The sequence below is a fragment of the Pleurodeles waltl genome, chromosome 12 (genome assembly GCF_031143425.1).
Source record: "Pleurodeles waltl isolate 20211129_DDA chromosome 12, aPleWal1.hap1.20221129, whole genome shotgun sequence".
Classification (NCBI taxonomy): Eukaryota; Metazoa; Chordata; class Amphibia; order Caudata; family Salamandridae; genus Pleurodeles; species Pleurodeles waltl.
This window is the reverse complement of record NC_090451.1, coordinates 32,618,963-32,633,665: the sequence shown is the minus strand read 5'-3', so window position 1 is coordinate 32,633,665 and position 14,703 is coordinate 32,618,963. Positions and strand designations below refer to the sequence as shown.

Sequence of the window (14,703 nt, the reverse complement as noted above, 5' to 3'; positions counted from 1 at the left end):
ACACACAGACACACACACACACACACACACACACACACACACACACACATATATATATATACACACACACACACACACACACACACACACATATATATACACACACACATACACACCTTAAGATTCACTACTCAATTTCCTGTCTATAGGTTTTGAAAACACACAACTTTACGGTTTGTACATCCGAAGTTAAGGACGGTGAATTCTTTACTTGCTTACGGGCACGCGCACGCACGCACACGCGCGACCATCATGATTTAGTGAAGTCGGAAAGTCTGCAGGGAGATTTTCGTCCTCTATATTGTGAAATACGATCTCTCCTAAAGAGATTGTCAACATCTCCAAAGAGCAAACAGATGTGCGAGACTCGGCTGAAGCAATATTCAGAACAGGCTCCTAAGTTGGCCGGCCGGGTCCGGTGAACACCACGGTCCCCCATCACTGGCGCGCCACGTCGAGGCAGGTACCCGCGCCGCACCGCAGCATCCTAAAATGGTACAGGAAGGACCTGTGTCCAGCTCCAGGAGGAGAAACCGAGGCTGCAACTAGGTGAGCTAGCGCTGATCGAGCAGTGTAGCAGTTCAGTGAATGCAGCGAGCAGCCTCACTCCCCTGAACGCACTAACGAATGATGATGAGCTGTGGGAACCCACCTGAGCACACGCGGGGCACCAGGCAGGTACCTAGGATGCTGCGTTAATGCTGCAAACACCACTGGGTCACGCAGAACCAACCAGGGATGCTCCTTCGGCTCGATTCCCACAATCTCCGAGCTGCTTTCACACAACGCACGGACGCCACACATGCTCAGGGGGGGGGGGGGGACGCCACACATGCTCAGGGGGGGGGGGGGACGCCACACATGCTCAGGGGGGGGGGGGGGGGACGCCACACATGCTCAGGGGGGGGGGGGGGACGCCACACATGCTCAGGGGGGGGGGGGGGGACGCCACACATGCTCAGGGGGGGGGGGGGGGACGCCACACATGCTCAGGGGGGGGGGACGCCACACATGCTCAGGGGGGGGGGACGCCACACATGCTCAGGGGGGGGGGACGCCACACATGCTCAGGGGGGGGGGACGCCACACATGCTCAGGGGGGGGGGACGCCACACATGCTCAGGGGGGGGGGGGGGGGGGGGGGACGCCACACATGCTCAGGGGGGGGGGGGGGGGGGGACGCCACACATGCTCAGGGGGGGGGGGGGGGGGGACGCCACACATGCTCAGGGGGGGGGGGACGCCACACATGCTCAGGGGGGGGGGGGGGACGCCACACATGCTCAGGGGGGGGGGGACGCCACACATGCTCAGGGGGGGGGGGGGGGGGACGCCACACATGCTCAGGGGGGGGGGGGGGACGCCACACATGCTCAGGGGGGGGGGACGCCACACATGCTCAGGGGGGGGGGGGACGCCACACATGCTCAGGGGGGGGGGGACGCCACACATGCTCAGGGGGGGGGACGCCACACATGCTCAGGGGGGGGGACGCCACACATGCTCAGGGGGGGGGACGCCACACATGCTCAGGGGGGGGGACGCCACACATGCTCGGGGGGGGGGGGGACGCCACACATGCTCAGGGGGGGGGACGCCACACATGCTCAGGGGGGGGGACGCCACACATGCTCAGGGGGGGGGACGCCACACATGCTATGGGGGGGGGGACGCCACACATGCTATGGGGGGGGGGACGCCACACATGCTATGGGGGGGGGGGACGCCACACATGCTATGGCGGGGGGGACGCCACACAAGCCGTAAAGACTCCAATTCAAAGCTGTGTGTGGTGCACAAGATTGTGAGGGCAGAGCGTGAAGGACTGACTCCCCATCACAAACCAGGTCCCATTCTTGCTCTAGAGGCGGACTCCTCAGGATCAACTGGCTCCTGATGGGGCGTGGGGGGGGTTACTCTCCCACAGATCAATGACCCTAAGAGACCATTCTGGCAGCCGGACAAACACCCCCACCTGCTCTTCCAGCAGCGTTTGTACTCAGGATGGTCAGCTGCTTCCGTCAGCGCGGATCTTCTGAGCTTCTCAACACCAGATCTAACCCCCTCAGCCCAACTGTGCCCCACGCCCCCCACAAAACTATTCGTTGAAAGACAGCCCAACGCAAGGCGCAACAAACATAATGCGCCCCCCCCTTCTAACGCCGTTTTGGGTGTAGTTTTCACAGGTCAGCGGGAGGAGTGATACTTGCCTCTTCACAGACAGACTTGGCGGACGGGTTCAGCAGCACCAGCGACTCCAGGGTGTCTCCTTGGTGATGAAGGTTCCTCTGCCCTGGAGGTGGGGGGAAGCACAAGCAGGTATGAGGCAAGAACTGGAACTTTAAATAACTTACTGCTCCAAGAACACCCTGAGGAGGCTCCCACCACAAGGAGTGCGGCGTCTCAAACAGACTGCAGAGGGGATCGTGACAATCCCAGTACGAAAGCTACAAAAAGAGCCATTTCAGAGTACAAAACAGTCCGGCTTCCTGGAACAGAATGGACACAAGTAGCGAACACTGTTTAGCAGTCAGAAACCAGAACAATGCAAGGTTATAGTTACTGCAGACCTCAGCAGTTTGCTCAGAGGTCCTCGTCCACCGGACAGAGGGAGAAAGCTGGTGTCAGATTTCCCAGTGTGAATCTTCCTCAAAAATACATTTGCCTCACTGATGCCACCATGAAGAGCCACATGCGTTCCCTCAAGAGAACCATGACAAAAATAAAAATAGGAGTTTGAGGTTGCACAAAACAGTTTGTTTCAAGCTTGGTACCCTTAATGTTAAAATGACTGCGTTCCTTCACTGCGCCTAGCAAAACACAAATGATGGACGGAATGCGGAACCAATCAAACATTCACCGCCGGTCATAGATCTGGGTGTAATCCATCAGTTATTTTTGCTTGCCATACCATTCCAGCTCAGACCCAGTCATATGCAAATCAGTCTTGACCCCGTTCCTCATGGGAACAGTCCAGCCCAAACTGCCAGGCCAGGTCCTCCCTGGACCCGAAACAAGCATCCTGGGACTGGTTTCAGGGTTTCACCATTCATCAGCCAGGCTAGCTTGAATCCAGTGGCACAGTGAGCCCGGGACCCACATCTGGACCCATGGGGAACAGGATCAAGACTGATTTGCATATGGCTGGGTCTGAGCTGGAATGGTATGGTATGGTATGGTATGGTATGGCAAGCAAAAAAACTGATGGATTAAACCCAGATCTGTGACTGGGGGTGAATGTTTGATTTGTTCTGCATTCCGTCCTTCTGTGTTTGCATCCTTCACTGCGCACCAGCAGAACCAAAGCATAAAAGCAGCACACACTTGTTTTGACCGATTCTCGCAACGGGGCCCTGTGATGGCCAACACAGAAAGTCCCAACTGTTTATCCTGGGACTTTACTCATCTGTCCCAGGAGAGTCGCAAGTCTCCACGTGAGCTGTATCCTGCCAAAATAAATGAGTCTTGGAAATCCAGAAGTCAGTGCTGCCTGCAAACTGCCCAATAGGGGGAAGCAAAACTGCCCAGCGTGTGGAGGTGCAGACTTACGACTAAGAAGACACAAGTAAGGGTCAGTCAATAGAAGATCGCGCCTGGACAAGCTCCAGGCGCTCTCTGGACTGTCTTGGTTCTGTAAAGCATGGCTACAAAGACATCATTAGAAAAGGGCCAAGGCCTGCAGGATACCCTTGCTGGAGCGTTAAAGCTAGTACTCAGCCAATCCCACGCAGCCCCTGCTAGGAGGATTTCACTCTTTCCTTTCCAGGACCACTGGCGGAGGTGCTGGGGCGAGGTGGACTAAACTGATGTGAGTGATAGGAAAGCCTCCCTTACCTCACGTTTTAGGCTATAGGCCCACTGACGGAAGCCCATCAAGAGCATTTTTGAACCCTGGATATCATCCTTCTAATCCTTACACTTTCCCACTATCACTGTGGGAAACCACAAATAGGCCCCAACCACACACTTTAGTTCAGAATGGAAGCAAGACAATCGTGACTATGACCTGGTCCTGTGCTCACTATAGAACAAAATCTCAACCATAACTGGACTTTCCGACTCTTCAACCAGCTTTCAGGGCCAGGTCCATTTCCAGCATGGGCAGCACCACTGAAAAACCATACTTTGAAATGAATGTCCTTCCCTAGTCTGTGCACAAAGCACCCATTACTATTTTCAGGCTGTACGTCCGACTAGTGTCGGACAGTCAGAGATGCCAACCTGCTCAGGTTCAGAACTGCACCCGGGCTGTTAGACCCGGATACCCATGAACAGTCAACCATACAACGACGGCAACACACTTCTGCAACCAGAGCACTGAACCTGTACGCTGCTCCAGAACCACTGACCGGCCCCAATAGGGTCTTTAAAGCCAATATGTATATGGATCACCCAGTGCAAGTCTCTCCAGATCATAAACAGCACAAAGACGACTGCACCAGCAGTAATCCAATGCAAAGCCCGTCCCACACCCAAGACAATCAGCGGACACCACTGCCCACTTCACACAAAGCTCCATGCACATTCCCACACTGGTCACCCCTCCACTCCCTCCCAAGAGAACCGAGAGAGATTCAACAAATACTGAGAACTTCTCAGAAACTACACACGAGTGACACTCCGCAGTCATCTGCTCGGGCTGCAACGTCCATACAATATAGAAATGTTGTAGGTTCAAATACCATCCAAAGTGTAGGAAGTTGGCTCTGTATGTACTATTTCAAAGTAAGAAATAGCATGCACAGAGTCCAAGGGTTCCCCTTAGAGGTAAGATAGTGGCAAAAAGAGATAACTCTAATGCTCTATTTTGTGGAAGTGTGGTCGAGCAGTAGGCTTAGAGGGTAGTGTTAAGCATTTGTTGTACACACACAGGCAATAAATGAGGAACACACACTCAAAGACAATTCCAGGCCAATAGGTTTTTGTATAGAAAAATATATTTTCTTAGTTTATTTTAAGAACCACAGGTTCAAGATTTACAAACAATACTTTAAATGAAAGGTACTTCACTTAGGAACTTTAGGAACTCTGAATTAGCTAAATAGCATATACAGTTTTCACACAAATGACATATAGCTATTTTAAAACTAGACAGTGCAATTTTCAACAGTTCCTGGGGAGGTAAGTATTTGTTAGTTTTGCAGGTAAGTAAACCACCTACGGGGTTCAAAGTTGGGTCCAAGGTAGCCCACCGTTGGGGGTTCAGGGCAACCCCAAAGTTACCACACCAGCAGCTCAGAGCCGGTCAGGTGCAGAGGTCAAAGTGGTGCCCAAAACGCATAGGCTTCAATGGAGAAGGGGGTGCCCCGGTTCCAGTCTGCCAGCAGGTAAGTACCCGCGTCTTCGGAGGGCAGACCGGGGGGGTTTGTAGGGCACCAGGGGGGACACATGTCAGCACAAAAAGTACACCCTCAGCGGCATGGGGGAGGCTGGGTGCAGAGTGCAAACAGGCGTTTGGTTCGCAATAGGATTCAATGGGAGACCAAGGGGTCTCTTCAGCGATGCAGGCAGGCGGGGGGAGGGGGGGGGGGCTCCTTGGGGTAGCCACCACCTGGGCAAGGGAGAGGGCCACCTGGAGGTCGCTCCTGCACTGGAGGTCGGAACCTTCAGGTCCTGGGGGCTGCGGGTGCAGTGTCTTTACCAGGCGTCGGGTCTTTGAAGCAGGCAGTCACGGTCAGGGGGAGCCTCGGGATTCCCTCTGCAGGCATCGCTGTGGGGGCTCAGGGGGTCAACTCTGGCTACTCACGGTCTCGTAGTCGCCGGGGAGTCCTCCCTGTAGTGTTTGTTCTCCACAAGTCGAGCCGGGGGCGTCGGGTGCAGAGTGCAAAGTCTCACGCTTCCAGCGGGAAACGTGTGTTGTTTCAAAGTTGCTTCTTTGTTGCAAAGTTGCAGTCTTTGTGGAACAGGGCCGCTGTCCTCAGGACTTCTTGGTCCTTCTAGATGCAGGGTAGTCCTCTGAGGCTTAAGAGGTCGCTGGACCCTGTGGAACACGTCACTGGAGCAGTGTCTTTAGAAGTGGGGAGACAGGCCGGTAGAGCTGGGGCCAAAGCAGTTGGTGTCTCCGTCTTCTCTGCAGGTTTTCAGCTCAGCAGTCCTCCTTCTTAGGTTGCAGGAATCTATCTTGCTGTGTTCTGGGAGCCCCTAAATACTCAATTTAGGGGTGTGTTTAGGTCTGGGGGTTAGTAGCCAATGGCTACTAGCCCTGAGGGTGGCTACACCCTCTTTGTGCCTCCTCCCTGAGGGGAGGGGGGCACATCTCTAATCCTATTGGGGGGGAAATCCTCCATCTGCAAGATTGAGGATTCCTAAAAGTCAGTCACCTCAGCTCAGGACACCTTAGGGGCTGTCCTGACTGGCCAGTGACGACTCCTTGTTTTTCTCATTCTCTCCTCCGGCCTTGCTGCCAAAAGTGGGGCCGTGGCCGGAGGGGGCGGGCAACTCCACTAGTTGGAGTGCCCTGGGGTGCTGTAACAAAGGGGGTGAGCCTTTGAGGCTCACCGCCAGGTGTTACAGTTCCTGCAGGGGAGGTGAGAAGCACCTCCACCCAGTACAGGCTTTGTTACTAGCCACAGAGTGACAAAGGCACTCTCCCCATGTGGCCAGCAACATGTCTGGTGTGTGGCAGGCTGCTAAAACCAGTCAGCCTACATGGGTAGTCAGTTAAGGTTTCAGGGGGCACCTCTAAGGTGCCCTCTGGGGTGTATGTTACAATAAAATGTACACTGGCATCAGTGTGCATTTATTGTGCTGAGAAGTTTGATACCAAACTTCACAGTTTTCAGTGTAGCCATTATGGTGCTGTGGAGTTCGTGTATGACAGACTCCCAGACCATATACTCTTATGGCTACCCTGCACTTACAATGTCTAAAGTTTTGCTTAGACACTGTAGGGGCATGGTGCTCATGCACTTATGCCCTCACCTATGGTATAGTGCACCCTGCCTTAGGGCTGTAAGGCCTGCTAGAGGGGTGACTTATCTAAACCTATAGGCAGTGTGAGGTTGGCATGGCACCCTGAGGTGAGTGCCATGCCGACTTAGTCGTTTTGTCCTCACTAGCACACACAAGCTGGCAAGCAGTGTGTTTGTGCTGAGTGAGGGGTCCCCAGGGTGGCATAAGATATGCTGCAGCCCTTAGACCTTCCCTGGCATCAGGGCGCTTGGTACCAGGAGTACCAGTTACAAGGGACTTACCTGGAGGCCAGGGTGTGCCAATTGTGGAAACAAAGGTACAGGTTAGGGAAAGAACACTGGTGCTCGGGCCTGGTTAGCAGGCCTCAGCACACTTTCAAATCATAACTTGACATCAGCAAAGGCAAAAAGCCAGGGGGTAACTATGCCAAGGTGGCATTTCCTTACACAAAGATTAAGGGATGAACAAGAACTGTTTGCATTCTAATTTCAGGAATGCCTTCAAAGCAACTTTCTAATGCTGGCTCCAGAACAGTGCTGGGAAAGAGAGGGTGAACAGTTAAAAAGTAAAAAAAAAAAAAAAAAAACCCTGTCCGGAAACCGCATGACCACACACTACTCAAAAGGGAAGTGTGTGTGTCAAGGGTGCGGAGATGACAAGCGTAAACCCTGTGGGGGTGAGAAACTGCTGCTGTGAATCAGCAAAGGCGCCCGGCGTCAAAGGAAGAGAAACAATCAGAGCAGAGGAACTGTGCTTGTGTCTGGGGTGCCAGGAGATCCCGGAAGCGGGTGTTGGGGTCCACAGAGTGTGCTGGCGCTCGTGTCTGGGGTCCCAGGAGATCCCGGAGGCGGGTGTCGGGGTCCACAGAGTATGCTTGCGCTCGTGTCTGGGGTCCCAGGAGATCCAGGAAGCGCGCGTCGGGGTCCACAGAGTGTGCTTGCGCTCGTGTCTGGGGTCCCAGGAGACCCCGGAGGCGGGTGTCGGGGTCTGCATCGGGTCCACAGAGAGTGCTTGCGCTTGTGTCTGGGGTCCCAGGAGATCCCAGAAGCGGGTGTCGGGGTCCCCAGAGAGTGTGCTTGCGCTTGTATCTGGGGTCCCAGGAGATGCCGTAGGCGGGTGTCGGGGTCCACAGAGTGTGCTTGCGCTCATGTCTGGTGTCCCAGGAGATCCCGGAGGCGGGTGTCGGGGTCCACAGGGAGTGTGCTTGCGCTTGTATCTGGGGTCCCAGGAGATGCCGGAGGCGGGTGTCGGGGTCTGCATCGGGCCCAGGTCTCCTGTGTCTGGAGTCGCTGGCCGGATTCTCTCTAGCAGGCGCCCGTCCGCACGGAGAGGCCAGAGTGCACGTCTACACAACAGGAGCACAGCTGTATCTGTGGCCTTCACCTCCTCAACCTCACGGAGAAAGTCACACAGATGAGTATCAGCCGTGGCTGCAGGATAATACCCTCAAGCTGCAGCAGTCAGTGAGTGAGTGAGGGAGTGCGTGGTCGGAGGTGCTCACCGAAGATGCCTCCACAGCTCCGGACCCAGCACACAGCAGACCGACTGTGGCAGCTGCCCGAATGGGAGGGTGTGCGGTGACCTCCAGGACCGCTGGCCCCGGACAGGAAGAAGGGGAGTCACAGCCCGAGGGCCAGGACACAGTGTCCATCACACCACTTCCGCAGCCGCCGGCCGGAGCTTCTTACTTCCTTCAGCCACGCAGAGGGGGGAGGGTTGATGACATGAGAGCCTAGCAGGCCCTGCTCAGACCACGGACCCTCCAAGCGCTGCAGTCCCCTCTGGATTCCGGGACTGATCATCGACTGAACGTACCAGCTAGCCCTGGAACTTGGGGCAAACTCCTCCGTTCGCACTTCTGCCATCCTTCTGGACTCCGGGTGCGGGAGGGAAACTCACACTCGTTAGGAAGGCCCTGTCGCGATAAGAACCACTGAGCAGCACCCACCAGGAATTAGGGTGCAGACTGGGCACGATCATTACACAACAACTGCAAATGGTTTCAGCGTGTTTGTTACTTAACTGACGTGGGGCTAATCTGTGAAAGGAATGAGTGTAGAGTCTGATGTTGTGCTCAGTCACAGCAACGCGAGGGTCCTTCACCCATGGGAGTCTCTGCTCCACTTAGTAACTCATCTGACATGGAGGTGCTTCGACCATGGGTGTCTGACCCACACAGTAACTCATCTGACATGGAGGTGCTTCGACCATGGGCACCTGACCCACACAGTAACTCATCTGACATGGAGGTGCCTCGACCATGGGCGCCTGACCTCCACAGTAACTCATCTGACATGGAGGTGCCTCGACCATGGGCGTCTGACCCACACGGTAACTTGTCTGAAGTGAAGGTGCTCCGTTCCTGGGCGTCTGTGCTCCATGTAGTAACTCGTGTGATAACATCCATTTCCGACAGAGTGGCTAAGCCTGCCGAGCACGCCTGAGAGGTCACCGTGCTCCAGGCATGGGGGGGTACAGAGACACATTTAAAGGCATAACTGGTGCAAAGCCATATGTGTCAACCAACTTCACACGCACGCCTCTTTGGACACTACAAGATAAGAGACGCCATTAAAGTGCCCAGAAATCCTATCTGCACTACTGGGTTCGCCTTGAAAGCCTTATTCATCTGCCAACAACCCTCTTCGAGATGACCTGCGAGGGTACAACCCGCAGACCTGGGACCAGTCTGTGCTCAAGCGGATGGTGGCCCACTGCGAACATTTAAAGTGACCTGCAAGTGGAGGGGTCTTGGACACCAGCAAGGTTCAAAGATGGCAACTGCGAACATGGGTCCCACAAACACCACATCACGTCAACACTACTGGAAGGTGGGGACCACAGAGAGTGGGTGGGGTAGGAAGTGGTTGGGGGCAGTTCAGTCGACTGCGTCTACAAATCAACACATGACCGTGCCCATGCTCAAAGCATTTCTATGAAAATACTTAAGTTATTTTAGCATGTTTTCTGTGGGTATTTCTCATCACGTCAGATTTTCTATGTACTCCAGTTACCAACGCTGAACAAGTAACCAGAAATAATCAAAAACCCCATTCCATGCAAAGCATTTTGTTTCAAGCAATTAAGAAAGACAAAATAATTTTAAAAAATGGCTCAGAATCATTCCCTGCCCTTATTCAGCACAAGATACCCACTGGGGCAGTGTGAAACCCACATCCTAGAACAGTGACCCTCAAAGGTCAGCAGAGAGGCCGCACGCTGCCCCCTGCTGTTTACTCCACTCAGCACCAATATTAAAATGTTTTTAAATAAACAGGCAGGCATTTATTTAATAGTTAATTTCAGGCAGAGAAAGGAAGTAACATGGGTAACAACGCTTAACTTTAGGGGGTAACTTCATTTTTAAAGACATTTTGCAGCAAACGTGTCAAATCATCATGGTCTCTCGAAATTCAAAAGTTGCGTTTCGTTACCTTACAGAACCGCTTTCACCTTAGTAAAAATCAGACTGGCTGTGTATTGACAAGTTTTTTTTTTTGTTTTGTTTTTTCTTTAACTGATGGTTTTCCAACATGAGTTTAGAAACATTCATGCTTTCCCTCCACCCTGACAAGGCAAGTCAGTTATGTGCAGGTCAGTTATTTTGAAATCGAACACAACAGAGGTTTTGTACCAGGCACATCCTGAAGTCATGTATTTCTAGGGCCTCAAACGCGTAGGGGGGTGGGGGGGGGGGGGGGGGGGACTGCCTAGGATCACACAATTTGCTCAAGTGCAGAATCGAAGTATGACCAAGTCTTTTTCAATCCACATTGTGCAATTCAATTCGGCTATAAGTGTCCATCCTTCGTTTCCCCATCCTGAACCCACCTCACACCCCCTTTTCCTGCCCACCGTCCTGGCAACAGTGTGGCCCTCGATCAGCCCACGGACCAAACATTTTGGCCCCGGGAAACCGTTCGCTAGTACTTCTGTTCTAGGAGATGCTACAGAGGGAATTAATTCTGCACGACCGGTCTGCGCGGAAGAGCCCTGGGGCGGTGAGTTTTTGTATAAACCGATTTAGGAGCTCTGCCATCTGCGAGCTATCACTGAGAAAGCCGAGCCTCGAGGTACCATCGGCTGCACAGGGTTTGCAGAGCACCCTAGGTGAAGAAACGGGGAAAGGCGGGCAGAAGAACCCAAGTCCAGAAGAGGGGGGGGGTAACACTGCTCCATGCAAGGGTGGGGGCGCCCCTAGGCTCGGAGGGCGGAAGCAAGAGGCCGGAGCAGAAGCACTGGACTCGTTCTGGCTCCTTGACACCGGCATCAGGCGCTACCCTGATGAACAAAGAAGCCCTTTAAAGCCACCCGGAATCTGGGCCCGAACCCAGCACACAGCGCCTACTCCAGCGTCAGACTTACTTTGACGCCCAAAACTTTCCAAACGCCTCTACGTCCGCCAGGTTTTAATATAGCGCCAACAACCGCTTCCAAGCGCTTGTATCGAGCTGAGGGGCGAGAAGAGAAAACTTCGCATTTGGCCTTCCAGGTAGCTCTGGCGACCAGGTATCTTTCGGGGACATAACTGCTCAGACCCCCCCCCAGCATGCGAAGGGGCATCATGTTTTACCCTGCGTGGTCTCCACCCCGTCAGCCCCTCATTTGTTCGTCTAATCACTGCCCCAGACCCCCGACAGCCGCTCGGGAGAGCAGCATGAAGTGTGAACTTCTTAAATGGGTAATACAGGACCTCTGACCCATGGCCTTCTGACCTGGCGCAGCTCCTTGGGGCTAGCGCCTAGCAAGGGGGCACACGGCCTAGGAACAGGGTGAATCTGCTGCCAGAATGAACGGATGGGTTTATTTTCAGTACATTTAGACAGGACACAAGTCGGGTTCTAGCAGTCTACCACTGAGGGCTTCTTAAACTTGACTGAGTGCAGCCCCCCAACAAGTCACAGTTGAAATCACGACATTACACTCTGCTACATCAAACACCTCCCAAGCATCTGGGGAAGACCATGTCCAAAGCAGGAGTTCATTCCCTCGTCCTCACCGCCCGCTGCGTGTGGTAATGAGCTTCATGAATGCTAAATATTTTCACGGAGTGATCCAGTCAAGTAACCCCTCCTAAGACGCCGAATGCTAGCGGTGGCCACCACGGGAGCAGGGGGCCTTACCTGCCCGCAGAAAGGGTAATTACGTACCATGAATCGGGGTGAAAGGTATTTACGTACCGACGTGGCAGAGGCCGGTCCCCTTGGGCCCAGGCTGGACACCCACGGGCTATGGAGGATTACATTAAGGCTCATACTCCATGCAAGAGGTCTGGTCGGGAGAGTCCAGGACCTGCTTGCGTCCACCCGCTGAAGCCATAACAGGCGAGTAGGAAGAGTTACTCGTGCCGAGGAGAAAGCAGAGGACGGGGCAGGAGAGCCGAGTAAGAAGCAATGCTAGGCCGCCAGACATCACTGCAGACACCCACCTGCTCTGATAACGCCTGGTCAGACCCCGCCAGAGGTCGGAGACCAGGCCTTAGCACCATCACTCCCTGCATCAGACACCGCCAGAGGTCTGAGACCAGGCCTTAGCACCATCACTCCCTGCATCAGACACCGCCAGAGGTCTCTGAGACCAGGCCTTAGCACCATCACTCCCTGCATCAGACACCGCCAGAGGTCTCAGAGACCAGGCCTTAGCACCATCCCTCCCTGCATCAGACACCGCCAGAGGTCTCTGAGACCAGGCCTTAACACCATCACTCCCTGCATCAGACACCGCCAGAGGTCTCTGAGACCAGGCCTTAGCACCATCCCTCCCTGCATCAGACACCGCCAGAGGTCTCAGAGACCAGGCCTTAGCACCATCACTCCCTGCATCAGACACCGCCAGAGGTGCCTGAGACCAGGCCTTAGCACCATCACTCCCTGCATCAGACACCGCCAGAGGTGTCTGAGACCAGGCCTTAGCACCATCACTCCCTGCATCAGACACCGCCAGAGGTGTCTGAGACCAGGCCTTAGCACCATCACTCCCTGCATCAGACACCGCCAGAGGTCTGAGACCAGGCCTTAGCACCATCACTCCCTGCAAGAAGAGGCAGGGCGGCGTGCTTCAACGGAGAGCTGCCTGGCCGTCACCTCAAGGGGTGGGACAGAGTGCACGGCAAAGCCCCACCTGCACCCACTGTACAGAAAGCACTGCACCTCAGACCGCTCCCTCACCCCCCTTTTTCGTGTCCACAAAACTGAAGCACAGCTTTTTGGCTTTGGCAGGGAATGCATTCCAGGCAAGGCATACTAGAGGGAGCTCCAGGACTGCAAGGACAGAGTGTACAAGACACCTACCCACCCCTCCAGGCTACAAGCACGGAGCCACGCAGAGGCGGGTTCACTCCAACCTGGGGGGTATCCTGGTCTGACACCTGACTGGAGGCAGTGACCCCCGCAGGTGGCTGGACAGGGCAAGCCTACCCTGTGAGGTAGAGGCTGCGAGCAGAAGGCCGACAGCTGAGGCGAGGCGAGGCAGCAGCTGACAGCGGTGGCCCAGGAATAGAGGCCCGGAGGAGAGGGGGCGGAGGCGTCTTCATCGACAGCACAGACAGGAAGTGACTTACCCCTGTCCCAGAACGAACCACCTGGATGTGTACAGTAACCGTGTGAGGCCAGACCGCACCCCAAAACGCCCAGATTCACCGCAGAAGCCTTTGCCAAGCACATCCCAGCCTCTTCTCCCATTCAATGAGGTTGAGTAAGCAACAACTTAACCGATTTAGCGCCTTGAGACCCACACGGGTGAGTAGCGCGCTTTATAAATGTTAATGATTTGATGTGATGTGCCCAGAGGAACCTGTAGCGGGCCTGGCATCTGCTTCAAAATGAACGCATCAGCTCAATAGATAGGCACTTTACAGGTGAAGGTTAGGACACGATGCGCAGCAGGTGGGTCACCGGATCTTCGAGGCAACCATGGTCGACTGCAAACCTCATATCCTAAGGGGTTACAGTAAATGTTCAAATGGACACCGGTGACCAATGAGAAAGGGAAAGTAATTTAAAGAGACCGTGACGTTTGTAAAACCCATTATAGAGGTAACTATCTCTGGGTGTTAAACAGTCTAGCTTAGTGCTTTGAAGTGGGCAGGAAGGCACCTTCTCTACAAGGACTATCCTTCACAAACCGAGCAAAGAAACAACGATCCTCGTTAAAGGTTTCTAATGTTAGAAATAGAGTTTCAAACTTTATGAATAAATGCTTGGAAACAAACTCATCTTTCATGGGGCCCTCGAAACCACGGTTCAAAGATCTGTGTGTTTTTGGGATGATCTAGCAGCCACGTTTTAAGGTTCTGCTCACACATTTCTAGCAAATATGTTCCTCTCTGTCCCAAAATGAACAGATTTCCCAGATTTGGGGTTCTACATTCAAGTCAATCAAAATATATTTGTGTCCACTCTAGACACCTTTACTGCCACAGAGCTCCCTAAAGAAATTAGGGACCACATGAAGACCCTGGTCAGTTTGTGGATTTGAAAAGAAAAAAGTGGGGCGTTCCAGAGACTGATCCCCCCCTTAGATGAGATCCTCAGGAGCTCAGTCTAGGTTCACTCACCGGGAGGGAGTCTTACAACCTGCCTTCACTCAGGGGGGGGGGGGGAAATCAACTCCCACACCTCTGTGCAGTCCTGCGCTTTTGCACATTGGCCTCATGGACCACGTCGGCATGGGTTGGGGCCGGCGAATACACCCCGGCCAGCCCATAACCAGGGCCAGCGAGGGAAGAAACCTCGCCCCAATCTTTTGGCAGTACAGGAGTCAGGGTTCTAAAAAAGGTAGTTGGTGCAACAC

At 54.1% G+C, this 14,703-nt stretch overlaps 1 protein-coding gene across 1 annotated transcript in view; it reads right to left on the bottom strand.

Annotated features, from left to right (window-relative positions):
- Window positions 1-14,703, bottom strand: part of MAP1S (microtubule associated protein 1S) — a 100,008-nt gene that overhangs the window by 66,315 nt on the left and 18,990 nt on the right. Inside the window, exon 3 of the mRNA XM_069218694.1 lies at window positions 2,211-2,293. Within this exon, the coding sequence (XP_069074795.1) occupies window positions 2,211-2,293 (83 nt within the window). The remainder of the gene's footprint in view (window positions 1-2,210; window positions 2,294-14,703) is intronic.